Source organism: Cicer arietinum, chromosome 8, assembly GCF_000331145.2.
Source record: "Cicer arietinum cultivar CDC Frontier isolate Library 1 chromosome 8, Cicar.CDCFrontier_v2.0, whole genome shotgun sequence".
Lineage (NCBI taxonomy): Eukaryota > Viridiplantae > Streptophyta > Magnoliopsida > Fabales > Fabaceae > Cicer > Cicer arietinum.
This window is the reverse complement of record NC_021167.2, coordinates 23,125,041-23,144,637: the sequence shown is the minus strand read 5'-3', so window position 1 is coordinate 23,144,637 and position 19,597 is coordinate 23,125,041. Positions and strand designations below refer to the sequence as shown.

Genomic DNA, 19,597 nt, shown 5'->3' with positions numbered 1-19,597 from the left:
ATTTATATAAGATAATAGGTTATTAATCATTAAGGCAAAAAGAAGGAAAATGTGATTTTGGCCTGAGGATGGAAAACCCACGTGAGGATGAAAATTGCTGCAAATGTGAGGATGGACTGCAAGTTGAAAAACTCCAGATTTGGACAATCTGATCTCTCACCAGAACAAATGTGTTTATTCAAATGCATAACAATGTCAAACATGAATAAACAAAGCATTTAAATTAAGAGTCAAAAGATCAAAAGAAAAAGATGAATATGGCTAGATCTATCATGCAGAGGATGGCAGTATAGTCAGATGATAGGCCAGCAAAAGTGAAAGCAACCTATCAAGCATGAGCAAAGGTCAAAGTCTGAACATTTAATGGCCTTGCACGATTTAATTCATAAAGAAGTCAAGTTAACAAAAGGCAACTTGAAACAAGCCAAAAATGGAAGGTCACATGTTGCTGCCAGATCTGATCCTCGGACTGAGTATGAGAGTCCTATGTCATAGGATGGCTTTTTCTCTCTTGTCAACATCACCTCAAAATTTGAAGCCAACCTAGACCTTAAAGTCTTCGAAAAATGCAGCTCAGAAACAGTCTTGCACTCTGATTAAAGAGAAAAAGCAAGGACATGTCAAGATCAAAGCTATGCTGCGTGAGGATGGGATCTGCCCAAGCCTAACAAGCTAAGTGGCAATTCTGTAATTATGATGAAAACCTTGGATCCTTTGAAAATGAGATCCAACGGTCATCAAGGGCTTGGATCTCTAAAATGCATACAAGCTCTTCATTGGAAGATACACAACACACTTGCATAAAAAGATCAAGCATCTTAAAGCTTTCAAGAAGCAAATCACATCCTCCCTTATTACTTTCTTTGATCCTACATTATATCTTTGTATATCCTTTGAGAAAGTATTAAGTATCAATCACTCTCATTCTACTTTGTAATTTCCTAGTGAGTGAAGCTTGGAAATATTTGAAAATTGATTGTAAGCTTGGTGAAGCTTGATAATACACAGTTTGTAATCATCCTCGGGTTGAGGATCGATCTGTTTGAAAGTTAGTGAAATCTCACAAGGGTGTGAGGACTGGACGTAGCCATCTTTGGGTGAACCAGTATAAAATTGTGTGTGTGTCCCTCATATTCTGTTCCTACTCTTTTGCTCAACTTAGATCTAACGATTTGAAAAATCTCATCCTCGAGCTAGCCATCCTGAGCAAGAGGATAATTTTTAAAACACTTAAAATAATTTTTAAACAGCAAAATCCCTATTCAACCCCCCCTTCTAGTGATATTTAGCTACATCAATTGGCATCAAAGCAAGGTTCTCTAAAAAATACACCTAACAGTGTAAGAGAAAAAGATCCAAAAAGAAAAATGTCAAAAGCTAAGTACATCCCTGAAGGAGGATCATCCAGCCGACCTCCCTACTTTGATGGTACATATTACTATCATTGGAAAGGAAAGATGAGGCTATTTCTCATTTCACAAGACAACAACATGTGGTCTGTGGTGGAAAATGGAGATCATGTCATCAGGATCAACAACGCAGATGCAACCTCAGATGAGAAACCTCAAGCACAATGGACGGTTGATGAAAATGCAAAGGTACTCATAAACTCTAAAGCTCATTTATTTCTAACGTGTGCTTTGTGCAGGGAAGAGTATGACAGAGTTGAGGAATGCAAAAACGCTAAAGAGCTATGGGATACTCTAAGAATTCATCATGAAGGATCAAGTCATGTAAAAGAAGCAAGGATAGATATGGGAGTAAGGGATTTCGAACTATTCGAAATGAAGGAGGATGAAACCATTGATGAAATGTTCTCAAGGTTAACCATCATATTGAATAACTTGAGATCTCTTGGAAAATTATACTCCGTTCAAGAAAGGATAAGAAAAATTCTAAGGAGTTTACCAAAAGAATGGAGGCCAATGGTAACTGCCATTACAGAAGCAAGAGATTTGACCAACATGAAATTAGAAGATTTGGTGGGAACTCTAAGAGCTCATGAACCATTGTTGTTGGCTGATAAACCAAACAAAAAGGGAAGAGTGATTGCTCTAAAAACCAGCCAAACAGAAAGCTCAACTTCCAAGAAGAATGAAGATGTCATAACAAAGGAAAACGCAGAGTATCCTCTGTCTGAGGATGAGGATGACCTTGTTCTGATTTCCAGAAAAATCCAGAGGATGTTAAATAGAAGAGGACAGAACAGAGGACCTCCTCAAAAAGAAAAAATTGACAAAAGTCAAATAACTTGTTATGGATGCAACAATATGGGACACTATAAAACTGAGTGTCCTCTCAACAAAAGGAATTCTAGAAAATTTCCATACAAAAACAAGTCTATGATGATCACTTGGGATGATAGTGATGAGTCATCATCGGAGCAAGAAAAGGAAGAAGAGGCCAACCTATGTCTCATGGCAAAATCAGAAAATGAAAAGGTAAGTATTTCTGATCTATGTCCAAATTGTGAAAAATTAGAAGTTGAATTTGATAGCCTTTTAAATGACTCATACACTTTATCTCAAAAATGCATGTTTCAAAAAACCCAACTTGTTGAGATAAAGAAACAAAATGAAGAGCTACAGAAAAAGAATGATGAATATGTTAAAATCATTCAAGAGTTGCAGCAATCTCACTTTCAAAATTCTGAGAAACAAAAAATTCTTGAAACGCATCCTCCTGACGAGGATACAGAAAAGGAAATTTTGAAAACTGAGGTTATGGAACTAAAAAATGATATTTCCAACTTTGTCAAATCTACAGAAACATTTCAAAAGATAATGGGGTCCCAATCTGGAATATTTGACAAGGCTGGAATTGGTTTTAAAAGCTCTCAAAAACAAAAATTATATGAAAACTTTTTCTTGCCTAAAAAACGAGAGGATAGGCCTAAATGCACCTTTTGCAAAAAACTTGGGCATACTTCCAAAATCTGTCATGCTAAGAAGAAAGCTAACAATGAAAAGGCAGCATGCTCATTCTGTGGTAAACATGGGCACCATGATTCTATTTGCCATCATAAAAGGAATATCCTCAAAAGAGGAAAAACTAACCAACAAGGACCCAAAGCTATATGGGTACCTAAGTCTCTTTTAAACTCTAAAACAGGTTCATCCTCAAATCAACAAAAGAAAGCCTTGGTACTTGGACAGTGGTTGCTCAAGGCATATGACGAGAGATAAGCACTGCTTCATGTCATTGGAGATAAAGGATGGAGGATCAGTCACATTTGGTAATAATGATAAAGCTCAAATAAAAGGAACAGGTACTATTGGTAAGAATAATTCTGCAAGAATTGAAAATGTTAAATATGTGGTTGGCTTGAAACATAACTTGCTAAGCATTAGTCAATTGTGCGATAGTGATTTTGATGTTATTTTTAAGCCCACTCTATGTGAGGTTAAACACTCATCCTCGGGTAGAGTTTTCTTTTTCGGTTTTAGAAAAAAGAATTTATATGAACTTTATCTTGATGATTTACCTACTGAATCTTATTTTGTTTCCATTGAAAAAAGATAAATGGATTTGGCACAAACGAGCCGGTCACACAAGCTTAAACACTATTTCTAAATTGGCAAATTTAGAATTAGTAAAAGGTCTTCCAAAAATTAATTTTGAAAAAGACAAAGTTTGTGAAGCTTGTGTGAAAGGAAAATAAGTTAAAAGTAGTTTTCACTCTAAAAACTTTGTTTCAACAAATCATCCTCTTGAACTTATTCACATTGATCTCTTTGGTCCTATCAAAACTTCAAGTCTTAGTGGAAAAAGATATGGCTTTGTACTTGTTGATGATTTTTCCCGTTTTACTTGGGTTCTATTTTTAAAACACAAAGATGAAGCCTTTGAGGCATTCCACCATTTTTGCAAAAAGATTCAAAATGAAAAAGGTTCAAAAATTGTCTCGGTGAGAAGTGACCATGGAGGTGAATTTGAAAATGAATCTTTTAAAAATCTTTGTGAAGAAAATGGTATTTCTCACAACTTTTTTTGTCCAAGAACTCCCCAACAAAATGGGGTTGTTGAAAGGAAAAATAGAACTTTACAAGAAATGGCTAGAACTATTTTAAATGAAGCCAACATTGAAAAATATTTTTGGGCCGAAGCCATTAATACCGCTTGTTATATTTCAAATCGTACATCCATTAGAAAAATTTTGAACAAAACTCCATATGAATTATGGAAAGGGAGAAAACCAAATATTTCCTATTTTCACATATTTGGGTGTTATTGCTACATTCTAAATAATAAAGAAAATTTGGGAAAGTTTGATCCAAAATCCGATAAAGGAATTTTTCTAGGATACTCCACAACGTCAAAAGGTTATAGAATATATAATCTTAGGACTCAAACTGTGGAGGAATCCATGCATGTTATTTTTGATGAGTTTGATGACTTGTGTTTAGAGAAAAAGGATAAGGATGAAGAAGATGAAAATACATCCTCACAAGTACCCGGTCCTCACGCAGAGGATGAGTCTGATCCAACCTCTCAACAACTTCCAAGAGGATGGAAAACAGTCACGCATCATCCTCTAGATCTAGTCATTGGGAATACTGAAGATGGTGTGAGAACCAGAAACTCTCTAAGGGAAAATACTTCCAACATGGCCATGATATCACAAGTTGAACCCAAGACAATTGATCAAGCTATTGGTGACAAATCATGGGTTGAAGCTATGATGGAAGAACTCTCACAATTTGAAAGAAACAAGGTATGGAATCTTGTACCCCATCCTCTGGACAAATCTGTTATTGGAACTAAATGGATATTTAGAAACAAACTAAATGAGGATGGAGAAGTCATTAGAAATAAAGCAAGACTAGTGGCACAAGGGTACAACCAACAAGAAGGAATAGATTATGATGAAACGTTTGCACCCGTAGCAAGACTTGAAGCAATAAGAATCCTCTTAGCTTATGCTACTCATAAAGGTATAAAACTATTCCAAATGGATGTGAAAAGTGCCTTTTTGAATGGGTTCTTAAATGAAGAAGTGTATGTTCATCAACCTCCTGGGTTTGAGGATGAAAAACGACCAAACCATGTGTTCAAACTCTCTAAAGCTCTTTATGGTTTAAAGCAAGCTCCTAGAGCTTGGTATGAGAGGTTAAGTTCTTTTCTAAAAGAAAATGGATTCATTAGAGGACAGATTGATACTACTCTTTTCAAGAAAACACTTGAAAAAGATTTATTGATTGTTCAAATATATGTCGATGACATTATATTTGGATCCACAAATGAAAAAATGTGTGAAGAATTCTCAAATCTCATGCAAAGCGAGTTTGAGATGAGTATGATGGGGGAATTAAAATTCTTCCTTGGTTTACAAATCAAACAACGAGAGGATGGTATTTTTATCTCACAAGAAAAATACACCAAGGATTTGCTCAAAAAATACAACATGAGTTCTGCCAAGAGTATGGGAACTCCAATGCACCCATCCTCCTCACTCCACAAAGATGATGAAGGAACTCCTATTTCTGAAAAGGAATACAGAGGGATGATAGGATCCTTGCTGTATTTAACTGCAAGTAGACCGGACATAGTCTTTGCAGTCGGTCTTTGTGCAAGGTTTCAATCCTCTCCTAAAGAATCTCATCTCACAGCTGTAAAAAGGATTTTTAGATACCTCGTTGGCACTATAAATCTGGGAATATGGTACAAAAAATGTTCCAATCTTGACCTTATAGCTTATTGTGATGCCGACTACGCGGGAGACAAAGTTGAAAGAAAAAGCACAAGTGGTGTTTGCCAATTTCTTGGTAAATCCCTAATAAGTTGGTCATGCAAAAAACAAAGTATCATTGCTCTTTCAACTACTGAAGCAGAGTATGTATCAGCCGCTCAATGTTGCTCACAACTGCTCTGGATAAAAAATCAGCTTGAGGACTACTCGCTAAGGTACGCAAAAATTCCCATCCTCTGTGATAATACAAGTGCAATAAATCTTTCTAAAAATCCCATTCAACATTCTAGATCTAAGCACATTGAAATTAAACATCATTTTATAAGAGATCATGGGCAAAAAGGGGATTTAGAACTGATTTTTATTGACACTGAAAATCAATTAGCAGATATCTTTACCAAACCTCTCCAAGAAGATAGGTTCAAAAAGATCTTGGATGAACTTTCAATTATCAATTTGTCTAAAATTAATTGATCTATCTTGTTATGCTCTTTATTATATTATTATATTTTTTATTGTATTTTTTATTTGTTAATAAATATCTGTTACTTTTTAAATATGTATTTACATTTTTAGTTAGGCTTGTGAGGATAGGAAACCCACCAGAGGACGGAATGTCCTTATTGGTGTAATTTCGTGTGTCAAGTCAACCTAGGAAGAGAGCACGCGCCCTTCTCTCTCATTGGGCAGTACGCGTGGCGCATGCCTCCGTACTTCACGCCATGCATTTAATGCAGAACGGCTACTTGTCTAATCCATCATCACACTAGTTCTCTAGGATACATCGCATTAAATTTTTCTGTCCCCTTCACGTTTCCTCACGTCCCCTCACGGTCTCTCACACGTTTCCTCACATGATATCCTTGTTCATTTCCCATCCTCTTCACTTTCACTCATCAACCTTTTACCCAGAAAACCTTTCATCACTCAACAGTTTCTTCCCTCACCTTCCTGTATCAATGGCTCGAATCAAAATGACTGTAAAACGCAAAAAATCCTGCCAAGAACCAGAGAAAAACCAAGACGTCTACTCAAGCACTGAGTCAGATTATAATGAAGAAAAATCTAAAGAAACTTCCATGAACACCATTTCTTCATCTCAACCATCCAAAAGCTCCACTCCTCCAAAAATCGTCAAAAAATCCTCCTCCTCAACTCCTTCCAGGCGCTCCTCCAGAATCATGTCTGGCAACCCCTCAGGACAATACAATTCATGTCATCAACTCTGATGATTCAGAGACCATTCTTCCTGTTGAACCTGCACAACAACCTCCTCCTGCAAAATCAAATTCCAAAACTTCAACTCCCAAAAAGACCAAACCACCTTCATCAAAACCCCCTTCGTCATCCACAAAAATTTCTGCCAACACTTCATTGTTTGATTCAGACGAATTAGAATCGGTCTACACTTCAAAATGGCAAAACAAGTCAGTGGTAAATGGAAAAATCATTGACCTTGTTGATATTAAACAAGGAGGGTTCGACATTGAAGAAATGTTTGAACAACTTGGCTGGACCTCATTCTTCAAAATCAATGAACCACAGTACCCACGTCTAGTAAGGGCTTTCTATGCCGCTTCAAAAGGATCTAAAGGCATGACTAATTTCAGTATGGTACTGAAAGGGGTTCATATGGAAATTAATCCCACCACACTATGTCAAATACTTGATATACGTGATGAAGGAGCTCACTGCTTATCTGAGACATGGTATTCACAGTGTGTCATCACTAGGACCTCTGTGCTCCAAAACACCCTCATCAAACCTCCTAAATCGTTGGTGGCATCCAACCTTGTCCCTTTGTGTCGCATCCTTCACAATATCTGTGTCCACTCCATCACTCCCCGGGCTGGCAGTTTTGAGAAAGTCACATAACTGGATCTGATGATTATTCATCACATGATTACTGGTACTCCTCTTCATTTGGGTCATGTTATTTTTACCTTCATGCTGAATGTTGTTGTCTTGGGACGATCTGCTCCCTATGGGATGATTTTAACAAAAAATTTCAAATTTTTTAAAATCCCACTTGAGGATGAACATTGCATCCACTTCAACAACACTTTTTCTATGAAGAACATTAAATAGATGAAGATTCAAAATGATGACCGTCCTGCCTCAAAGAAAAGAAAAACTCGTCCTTCCTCTGTTTCTCAAAACTCTGAAGATGAAACACCTCATCCTCCACCTGAGGATACACCATCACCACTTATTCCAGAACCAACCTCTCCACTGCGTAACTCTCCTGATACTACTCCTTCTCCTGTCTCACCTGTCCCCACAACAACTCAGTCTACACCAATCCACAAACTGACTCCCCTTCGTGAAGCCGATCCTATCCCTAAGGATGCCTCAAAATCAACTTCTCCTCAACATATGGAAGATGGTGATGAGTTATACTTTGATCTGAATCTATCTTACCCTCCATCTCCTACGGATGTGCCTATGGGTTCTCCTCCCACTGTGCCAGTGGATGAAGATGTAATCCCTCCACCAGATTTTTCGCAACAAATTCCTCCTGCTGCAAACTTTGAAAAAACTGCTCAACCTCTGCCTGAGGCTACAGGAGTGTTCAGTTCCCTTGACTCCTTCTTTACTGCCACAACTCATAATCAGTCAAAGGACAAGGCTGGGAGCTCTCAGAATAAGAGTTCCAGTGTAAATGATCAGCCTAAAGGTTCAGTTCCTAGCACAAGGATTGGGGACATCAAGAAGCAGATGAAACTCCTCAAATTAATTAGGAAAGACCAGAAGAAAATTCTTCAGCGCTTCACTCATTTTCAGAACTCTTTGGTTCAGTTTGGGCTCATTCTTGAATGGGTTACCAAACACTTGGTTCCTACTATTGCTCCTGGAGATCATCCTCCTGAGCTACCAGCCCAGCCAACCTCTGATGTTCCATCTCCCTCATCCTCATCAGATGAACCAGCCTCCTCAGATTAAATCTGTTGTTATTTATTTTTGCTGCTGCCAAATTCAGGGGGAGAATGATTATGTTTTTATGATTATGTTTTTTGGTTCGTGCTGTTAAAACTGTTTAATTATTGTGGTATTGTTGTGTTGCTTATGAACCTATTTTTATGCTTTGTTGAACAAATCTTTAAATTATTATCTAATTATCATGATGTCATATATTTGGTTAAAATCATGTTATTTCAACACTTTGGCATACATTTAGGGGGAGTAATGATTTTTAGTTTTAAAAATTATTACACATATAATTGAGGGGGAGCATAAACATTTTATCTTTGTCTTATTTAAAATCATAATCTAAAGAATTTTGTCATCATCAAAAAGGGGGAGATTGTTGAGACAAAATCTCTCAAATGATTTTAATGATAACAAAATTACTTAAGAGATTATGATTGTGGTTAATGACTAACATGTGCTCTTGAGTGTATTCATTTAAGTTAATAGGTCATTAATCATTAAGGCAAAAAGAAGGAAAATGTGATTTTGGCCTGAGGATGGAAAACCCACGTGAGGATGGAAATTGCTGCAAATGTGAGGATGGGCTGCAAGTTGAAAAACTCCAGATTTGGACAATATGATATCTCACCAGAACAAATGTGTTTATTCAAATGCATAACAATGTCAAACATGAATAAACAAAGCATTTAAATTAAGAGTCAAAAGGTCAAAAGAAAAAGATGAATATGGCTAGATCTAGCATGCAGAGGATGGCAGTATAGGCAGAGGATAGGCCAGCAAAAGTGAAAGCAACCTATCAAGCATGTGCAAAGGTCAAAGTCTGAATATTTAATGGGCTTGCACGATTTAATTCATAAAGAAGTCAAGTTAACAAAAGGCAACTTGAAACAAGCCAAAAATGGAAGATCACATGTTGCTGCCAGATCTGATCCTCGGACTGAGTATGATAGTCTTATGTCATAGGGTGGCTTTTTCTCTCTTGTCAACATCACCTCAAAAGTTGAAGCCAACCTAGACCTTAAAGTCTTTGAAAAATACAGCTCAGAAACAGCCTTGCACTCTGATTAAAGAGAAAAAGCAAGGACATGTCAAGATCAAAGCTATGTTGCGTGAGGATGGGATCTGCCCAAGCCTAACAAGCTGAGTGGCAGTTCTGTAATTATGATGAAAACCTTGGATCCTTTGAAAATGAGCTCCAACGGTCATCAAGGGCTTAGATCTCTATAAAATGCATACAAGCTCTCCATTGGAAGATACACAACACACTTGCATAAAAAGATCAAGCATCTTAAAGCTTTCAAGAAGCAAATCACATCCTCCCTTATTACTTTCTTTGATCCTACACTATATCTTTGTATATCCTTTGAGAAAGTATTAAGTATCAATCACTCTCATTCTACTTTGTAATTTCCTAGTGAGTGAAGCTTGGAAATATTTGAAAATTGATTGTAAGCTTGGTGAAGCTTGATAATACACAGTTTGTAATCATCCTCGGGTTGATGATCGATCTGTTTGAAAGTTAGTGAAATCTCACAAGGGTGTAAGGACTGGACGTAGCCATCTTTGGGTGAACTAGTATAAAATTGTGTGTGTCCCTCATATTCTGTTCCTACTCTTTTGCTCAATTTAGATCTAACGATTTGAAAAATCTCATCCTCAAGCTAGCCATCCTCAGCAAGAGGATAGTTTTTAAAACACTTAAAATAATTTTTAAACAACAAAATCCCTATTCAACCCCCTTTCTAGTGATATTTAGCTACATCATTTTAATAGTGCACATTACACAACTTTCATTCATGTATGTTAGAACAAACTTAAGAGTCAAGTGTGATCCAAAATAAATAGATGATGAACAAGTATATTTGATTAAATCGATTGATATTTAAAAAACAAATTAAAAATTCATTATATATTACTAAAAACTACATAATCTGTAATAAAAATAATATTAATATAAAAATTTACACGAATATAACATTTTGTAAGATAATAGTGTGAAATATTCTTACAAAAAATAATAAATTTTTTCAAAAAAATAAAGATTTTAATTTATTTTTTATATTATGAAGCACATTGATTTAAGATAGAAAAGATGAATAGTTTTGAGAAGAAGAAGGAGTAAACACAATGGCACACAAAATCCTCTTCAGAACAACCTTCATTCTCACCACTCTCAAACAATTCACAACAACAAAAACTCACTCTTCCTTCCTTCATCATCTTCCATTTCTCCACTCACAACAACATTCCCCTTCATTCCTCTTCACTCTCAAAAATCATCCAATCTCACTTCACTCAACAACCACCGCCGCAACAACAACCGCCGCCGCCTCCGGTTACGGCGGTTACCTAGAATTAACAGACGATGAATTAATTCGACAGTGCGAAATGGATACGTTCAAATCCTCTGGTCCTGGTGGTCAGCATCGTAACAAACGTGAATCTTCTGTTCGACTTAAACACTTACCCACTGGTATCGTCGCTCAGGTTTTCTTCTCTTTTTATTTACCTTTTTTTTTCTCTTCAAATTTTTATTTGTTTTTTTAGTAAAATGAATTAATCGAATCTGTTGTATTTTTTTATTTATTATAACATTATGGTGTTTTTTAATTTCATCTTTTTTTAGGCTTCTGAGGATCGGTCTCAGCATAAGAACCGTGCTTCTGCTATTAATCGACTTCGATCTCTTATAGCTCTTAAAGGTTTTTCATTCTTCTCTATTTTTATTCTCTTTGTTGTTTCTTTCGAAGTGTCACATTGCAATTTACAATATGAGTATTGTTAGGTATGGTTCATAGTTAGTGATAAGTGATAAGCAGATTAGTCGGATGAGGATGAATATTAGAGTAGTTAATAGTTAGTTAGTTGGTTATGAGGTAGTTACGACTTTTGTATATAAATAAGGAGTTATGTACTTAGTGGAGATCATTCAATAGAGAATAATCTCTACTGTGAAGGGGAAACCCTTGGAATAGTTCTTAATAAAAGTGTTATTTCTTAGGAATCCAATTCTTGGGTTCCTAACATATATTAACTCCAGAAAGTTGGATTCAAGACAAAACATAAGCTTGTAATATGAGTTATATAGTTTTCATTTATGTCTCGGATTTGCTGATTGATTGACTGCAGTAATTGTATCATTTTTTTTTATCTGGTTCATAGCTTCAATGCTTATTAGTCACCAATTATTTCTTATAACTGGTGCATCCAAGTTGAGTACTCTAGTCAGTTACTCCTTTAGAGTCATTCCCTTTTCTCTTGTAAGAGCTAAACCTAGTTTGAAATAAGTATTTGTTTACTGATAAGTTCACAATATCACTGATAACCTGCGAGTGAGATCAGTGATGAAGTGATACCGTCCCCCGTTTTTTGACCCTGAATCTTCTATTGAATGGCATGCTTTAATACTGAACTGAAGATTGATATGGCTTTAGTTACAGAGAACTAAAACTGGCTGTTGAACTGTAGTTGAACTGGATAATTAGACCAGAGATATAGATGTTCTGGTCTGTCAGTCTGTGGTTCCAAAATTTGATTGTATTGTGTTGAAGGAAGGGGCTACCGCATATATGTGTTCCAGTCATACTTACTCTGAGACAAATAGTTCCTTTACTTATAGTAAGCAATGCATTGTCTGAAAGACAGCTTGTTATTTTCTTGAGCTAGTCAGGAAAACGGTAGATCTTGATGCGTATTCACCACCTCGAGAGCTTCTTCAGATACTTCCTCCCAAGTCATCTATTAGAGGGTCAGATATTGGTTCACAAATTGGACCCAATAATCCAAAATTCGCAATGGTATGTTCAGGTGCTTCTCCAGCTTAGCTTTTTATTTATTGCTTCTTTATCCACTTATAATAATCTATTACTGAAAATTCAAGACCTAATTGCACCTTAACTACACATACTTATTATTCTTCAACAGGGAATGCAAGCTCTTCTGGATCTCATTTTTGCAGTTGAGGGGTCTGTCTCGGATGCTGCGAAATATCTTGGGTATTTGATATATGCTTTAAGAATTATTTATTTATTTATTTGGGTGTCGTTGGTTATGTGAAGCCTCGTTAGTTACTATGGCATTTATGATTTAGGAGGCCATTTATGGGGTGAAAATGTATCTTTTACCTAATACCAACATCTAAAAGAATAATTGTCTTTACTTGCGATTGAATGTATGGCAAAGAATTCGATACAAATCTGATTATTGATAATAAAAGTTTATGGAAGGAAATAATGGTAATTTGTTTCTTGTCATATAAACATGAAGCAGTTGCCCCCTTTAAATTATACTAATGTGATATACTTCTTGGTATATAGATGATTATTTTAATTATTGGTTTAGCGATAGTTTTGTGGATACAAACATGGTTCAAGTGATTCCTTGATTTAGACTGAGCCAAGAAAGAAAATGTACCAAGTATAATTTTGTAGGTCTAATACAAGGCACAACAGTAGTTCTAAGGGAAGGTGTTTGTGTAGATGTGAGGGAGCGAAAGTCAATTATCAAGAGATAGTGAATCTGGTCCGTTAAAGGGAATGTTTCTCAGTATGGAGCAGACCAAGTTCAGCATAATGGTCTCAGTGTGTAGTGCCTGAAATTCATTCTTTGGCTAGGAGCTTCTGCTGTCATTTTACTTTAATATCTTTGCTTTTACTCATACAATATTTTTTGAGTTCTGTTCTATTCGAATAGTCCTACAATTGTTTTGGTGTTTGCTAATTATATTGCAGGTTATCAACTGGAGCAGTGTCTCGGTTAATCCTATCTGATGATTTACTTAGAAAGGAAGTAAATGATCTGCGGGCATCAAAGGTATACCTTTTGACATTTTATTAAACTAATCAATAGACCTAATAAATACCTTCAGGCTAATTCTATCTCATCAGTTCAGGTTCAATTAACTAATAAATAACATAAAATTTAATGAATTTTACATATAGTACTTGTTTTTAACTTTTTATTGTGTTATGTAATAATATTAAAATTAATATATACATACTAAAATGATTTACCTAATAACGCTATGTGAAGAAAATATTTAAAATTAACAAAATGGCAAAATAGAGGGTGAGAGGAACATGTATTGATGCAGTCTCGGGGAAGAAATTCGATAACTAAACAGCGCATTAGTTTAGTTGTATAGTCTACTTTCTTAATCAAACAGTCTGTATGGGTTCTTGGTGAACAGTCAGTATGTACTTTCAACTTACAACAGGTTTTCCTAATACATTCTTAAAGTTTTGACAGAAACTAGGAGTCTATGGTTTTATTAGTTAGGAGCAGTTAATACCGATTATACAGTTATAGTGTTATACAATGTATCTAGGAATTTAGGTTTTGTTTTAGATGCCTTTTTGTATAGAAAATATATACTTTTTAGGTGATTGATTGATTTTGGTAGCTGGGAAAATTAGTTTTAGCTTGCATAGCTGCAAATCGTTGAAAATCTTGTAGCTAGCCTGAGGAGAGGCTTATGGAACATTAAAAACTCATCGCTTTAGGGTTTTTAGGTTATTGTTCACTCTCCAAACATCAAGAATGGGTGGATGTGCAACTAGTAATATCTGTTAACAACCAATAGTGGGGTTTTGACTTCTTTAATATATACTTGATGCTGAACCATGATAGTCAAATTTTCTTGTTAGCTCGTAAAATCATGTGACTTTACAATTCTAGGTGTCAAATTTGAGTTAACTTGGGTAGACTTTCATAGATTCATAATTTTGTATAGATTTGCATATAATTACAAGCTTGAGGACAATTGGACGAGTGTATAATATAATGGTTGCTTTGAGTCTGACATGTCTCTAATAGGATTATCTCCGGTAGAGGAACTTGTGGGAAACAAAAAAAAAAAAAAGATCCAAAATGCAACAATTGAATGATAAGGCTCCATAATGCACAAAACATTAATCTCACAGTTGTAGCACTTGACTCCATACATGCATCTTACATCCTAATGTGAACCATTTATCTGCATCTTGCACCCAAAGGAGGTAAATGATGCTGTATTGAGTTTCAACTTCATAGCTCCTAGCATAAACTAAGTTGCGATCAAGAATACATAAACAAACCTATCGCTGCTTGTAAATGAACCACTTGGCAGTGAACAAACCTATCCTGCATCATCATCATCATCATCATCATCATCATCATCATCAAGCAGTTATTAGGCAATCTTCAGTCTTTTGTAATTTTGATCCTTTTGATTTGTCAATTTGTCCATTGATTTTGATCTTGTTATGCTCATCTTTGTGTGTTGACTTGTGAACCTATCTTGTCCGTCAAATATTCTTATGTCGGACAGAGGTCATTGTAGGTAATAACTCTTATTTGTTATAATAATTGTGTGCTCTGGTAACTGGCAAGTAACCTCATCCACCAAATACAATTAAAAAAGTATCTTGTAGTAAATGATTTCTCGTGTTTATTGGTTGTTGAGAGTCCAACATAGGATGATATATGACTTGAAAATATGTTAATAAATGGGAGGCATCCTTCACCGTACAATCCTGTTTTGTAAGGATGGGTTAGACTCAATATAAGAATCTAATATAATATTAGAGATCCAATGTCTGTTCGGCCACCTGCTATCAGGCTACTCAGGTCCACTCCAAATGTCCATTCCTAGGCATGAAGTGTGTGCTGAGAGTCCCATATTCAATGAGATATGACTTGAAAATATATTTATACATAGGAGACATTCATCACCTTACAAGCCGATTTTGTATAAATGATTTAGCCCTAACATAAAACCTGATATTGGTTGAAAAGAAATGGCTGTTTTCAATACAACTTTTAGTTTCCATACCCATAGTGAAGACTTTTGATGGAAATTATAAATTTCATATTTGATGTATTCTAGTTATTTCATCCTGAAACCTTGTACCGAAGGAATGCTGGGAAATAAATGCAAGACAATCCATATTTTGTTTCGTATCAAAAAAGAATAAAAAAATTCTTGTGAAATATGCTTCCTTATTCTATAAAGTTTGTTTTTAAGTTAGATTTTGAATTAGATACAGTATGGGTTTTTTTCTGTTACAGGAAAAAAGAAAAGACAAAAATCCTTCTATAAGGCTTGCTTTTATGAAGTGCTATTACATTTGTTCTCAGCTTCATGGGAAAGATCTATATTTGCTTTATCTAATAAACAGTAACTTATAATTTGCTTTTTGGATCGTGAACAGGGTATGAAGCCTCTCAAGTAAAAGCTCGAAAGCCCGACACAATTGCAGAGGTTGAAAATGAACAACAATATAGAAGCTGATGAGATTGTGAAGAGAGCTCATTCTCCAGAACACAATCACTATAGTTGGATAAAACTTGTGCTTCAAGGTGAGTGCCAAAGTTCTCTGTAGATTTTTTGAACAAGATAGCTATGTATAAATTTTTTATTTGTACTCCTGTGTACACTATACTATACTGTGATTATTTTTCCTTGTTTCTACAGAACATTTAGTTGGAAAATTGTAATACAACATGCAGATATTTGTAGATTTAAAAAAAAAATAAAGATTATAAATTTATTAATTTTTTGACAGGATAATTGCTTCAGCACCTTTTATTCTTTGGGCTTGCATGAATTAACTTATTCAGATTATCTACTAGTATAAGCATTTAAGAGACTATTTGAGAGTTTATGAAAACAACTAATGACAGATATATGAGTTGTTTTAAGCTTATTTCCATAAGCTCTTTAGAATAGCTTACAAAAACAACTTATATCTTATGAGCTTATCTTTTATAAAAAAAATAAAGATTTTAAATTTATCAATTTCTGGATAAGATAATTACTGCCTTTTATTATTTGGGTTAGAAACAACTTATGACATATACATGAGTTGTTTCAAATTTATTTCCATAAGTTTTCTTGAATAGCTCATGATTACAGTTTATATCTTATATAAAAATAGTTTGACTTTATTTTATCTTTTGTTATAAAAATAGTTTATATATAAACACTTAGTTAATAAGTGTTTATGCTATAAGTGCTTAATGAAACTGTTTATACAAACTGTTATTTAATGCTCCAACAAGATTGTTACTAATCAAATTATTGTAATTCATGATTCAAGGTATACACGGGTTGAGTTGAGTCAATTTTTATCAATTCGATATGATCAATTTTATTCGAGTTGAGTTAAGTTCTTAACTTGTCATTTTTACATCAAATTTGAATTAAATCATCCGATTACGGAGTTGGGTTGGGTTCGCATATCATAAAGATTTTTTTTTTTGAAAAAAACAATGCAATTAAATTTAAATATTTGAATATCTAAAAAATAATAAAATTATATCACAACATATTATTTAATACTTGAAATATATTTACAAACACAATAAAAGATTTAATCAATTAAAATAGCAACAAATTTTCATATATAATCCATCAATTAAATTTTAACTATACATCAATAATAAAATAAAATAAAAGATATATATGTCACATGTCAATGAGTTCGAGTTTAAATGATTTAATTCAAATTAGATCCAAATTTAAATAAAGTGTGTCAAAATATAGATTGGATTAATTTGAATGATTGTACCATGGAGATCCCTGTTCATGATTCTAATCATAATTATTTATTCACTTAGTGGTATCAACTCAAAAGATGAATAATACAAGCCCAATTTATTGGCTGAGAAACATACATGTAATGTAATCATATTCCCCTACATTGATCTCTTCCAATTTTTCAATGGTGCTGGTGTTCATGAACTCCACTTTATATTTTTTACTTATTTTTTATGTTTGACAAATCATAATGTTTTGGTTAAAGATGCTTTGAACTTTTCTCTTTATTAATTTTCTTTCACTTTTTTTTCTCTCACTTTTTTGCTTTGATCATTTTCCCCCTTTTTTCACCATCTTGCTTATGTTGCTGTTACTTGACTTGTGCATGTTTGGATAAAGAGAAATATCAAAACTGATTTTCTTTCTTCCATGCAAACATGATTTTGGAATGTTTATAATGTGCTGGCTCTCACATTAACATGTACTCAAGTAGTAAGCTCCAAACCTTAACTTTTGTGTTTGGTTAAAAAATTACACTAACATAAATATAAATTATTCTTTTTTTTTTCTTAAAAAAGATGATAAATATTCTTATAATTTATTCACGCAACTCTGAGGTATTAGTTGTACAAAAATTAATGTTACTCAAAATCATATTTGATTTCACAAACAACCATTGGCTCATATAGACACTCTGTCAATTAGAAGGTTATCAACAATTTGACATTCTCGTACTAAAAACATTGAAAAGGTGAATTTTAGAATGGAAAAGTGTGTCAAATGATTTGTCCAAAACTCAAACAAAGATTGATACCTCTCATATGTAGAATAAGTATACCTCTCATAAGTAGAATAAGTAGAAGATTATGATATTGTTTGTTTTCAAGACTTAGACAGAGTGACTCAATTCGTATTGATTTGGTAAGAAAGAAGAAAAATTAATATTAGTATCTTAAAATTTCAATTTATATCAATTTTATATTATGTTGAATTAACACCAATCAAATCACTTTTGTAGTTGCATATATATGTAGATTATTTTAAATCTCTATTTAAAAAGACAACACTGATCATCGTCAAGATTTGTAAGATATTTTTAGTGATCCATCATATACTATATATAATATGATCCTCTCTCCGGTCTCAAATATTAACAAAACGATAATATAAAAAATTAATGCATTTGATATAAATTTTGAATCAAATACATCAATATTTAATTGTACTTTTATTACTATTTAGTTTGGAGGAAACATTGTCCTACCTTAACATTATTTTAATGGATATAACATTTATTATATTGATGAATATAACAGAGAAAACTCAATAAAATTGATGGTACAAATGCTGTTTCCATTATTATAAGTTGGAAATTGACACAAGGAATTCTAAATACCAACCAAGGATATTCCCAGTCGCCAACAGCATAGACACTGTATCTGATTGGATGATTTTTATTTATCCCCTCACAATAATGAATAGTCACATTAATGAAGCACTACTAGCACTAATTAAATATTAAATAGTTTAACTAAAAGGAAACATATATAGCCCTCTCAATATCTACATTCTAAATTTATATACTATTATTTTTACTCAAGTTTATGTATTATTAAAAAGGTATATATATATATAATAAAAATATAGATATATACTACTAAAGTAATTAAAATAAAATTAAAAATTGAACCGATGTAGTCACCAGTTTAAAGTTTAATGATCAACCGTAATTGTACCGAAATTAGATTAATAGTAATTAAATAATTTTTTTAATTATTTTTAATATATTATGCTAAGCAAAATACAACAATTAAACTAAAAAATGTAATAATATTATAACTTCAAAATATTCGGGTTTCTTCTTGAGTTTTCGATTTTTTAACTGATTATGTAGTAAGTGGATTTTCAAATTTATTCACATCGAATAAATGTCTTATTTCTAATTCAACTTATTAAATCGATTTATATAATTTTGTTTTGATTACTTTGGATATAACCATTGCTATCAAGCATCAATTTTTTCTCTTTTGACTTGGATATTTTTGTTTTCTAGGTTGCATTTGATTTAACATGAGATAGAAATTCTGGCATGACCTTAGGGAAGAAAATTGACATATAGGATTATTATTGGTATAGAATATTACAACAAAACTTTTTTATCCTTGAATCTCAATGCTAGTGGGTGGGGCTTTAACTCTCATACCAAAAGCAACAATATGAAAGTTGCATGATTATATTGGTGAACTTGTGGATGAGATTAAAGATTTCACAAAGTCAAATTATTTTGTATGTTGCTAATGGCAAGGTAGTGAGATGCCTTAGAATCATATTCTTATAGAATAAGGTTCTTTTTTCACCTTCCACAATCCTTCACTTTTTTTTTCTTCTCGTTGACTCTTATAAAATGACATTAATTAAACTTTTTTTAGGATAATTAAACTTTTTTTTTAAATGTAGGG

At 33.6% G+C, this 19,597-nt stretch overlaps 2 protein-coding genes across 3 annotated transcripts; both read left to right on the top strand.

The window, feature by feature from the left end:
* The first annotated feature begins 1,277 nt into the window (after nucleotides 1-1,277).
* LOC140919105 (uncharacterized) lies at nucleotides 1,278-7,564 on the top strand. Its single transcript, XM_073364622.1, has 4 exons — nucleotides 1,278-2,851; nucleotides 3,102-3,421; nucleotides 6,602-6,877; nucleotides 6,927-7,564. Exons 1-4 carry the CDS (start codon nucleotides 1,368-1,370, stop codon nucleotides 7,562-7,564), a joined length of 2,718 nt encoding a protein of 905 aa, XP_073220723.1. The 5' UTR covers nucleotides 1,278-1,367.
* Nucleotides 7,565-10,704: 3,140 nt separating this feature from the next.
* Nucleotides 10,705-16,163, top strand: LOC101501252 (uncharacterized). 2 transcript variants are annotated; one of them, XR_001144592.3, is made up of 6 exons: nucleotides 10,705-11,107; nucleotides 11,247-11,322; nucleotides 12,287-12,427; nucleotides 12,545-12,615; nucleotides 13,351-13,432; nucleotides 15,811-16,163. XR_001144592.3 is itself a non-coding variant. In XM_004512556.4 (6 exons), exons 1-6 carry the CDS (start codon nucleotides 10,748-10,750, stop codon nucleotides 15,829-15,831), a joined length of 741 nt encoding a protein of 246 aa, XP_004512613.1. In that variant the 5' UTR covers nucleotides 10,707-10,747; the 3' UTR covers nucleotides 15,832-16,163. The 2 variants fall into 2 exon arrangements, 1 of the variants encoding a protein (XP_004512613.1); XM_004512556.4 differs by having other exon boundaries at nucleotides 10,707-11,107; nucleotides 12,287-12,417.
* Nucleotides 16,164-19,597: the final 3,434 nt, after the last annotated feature.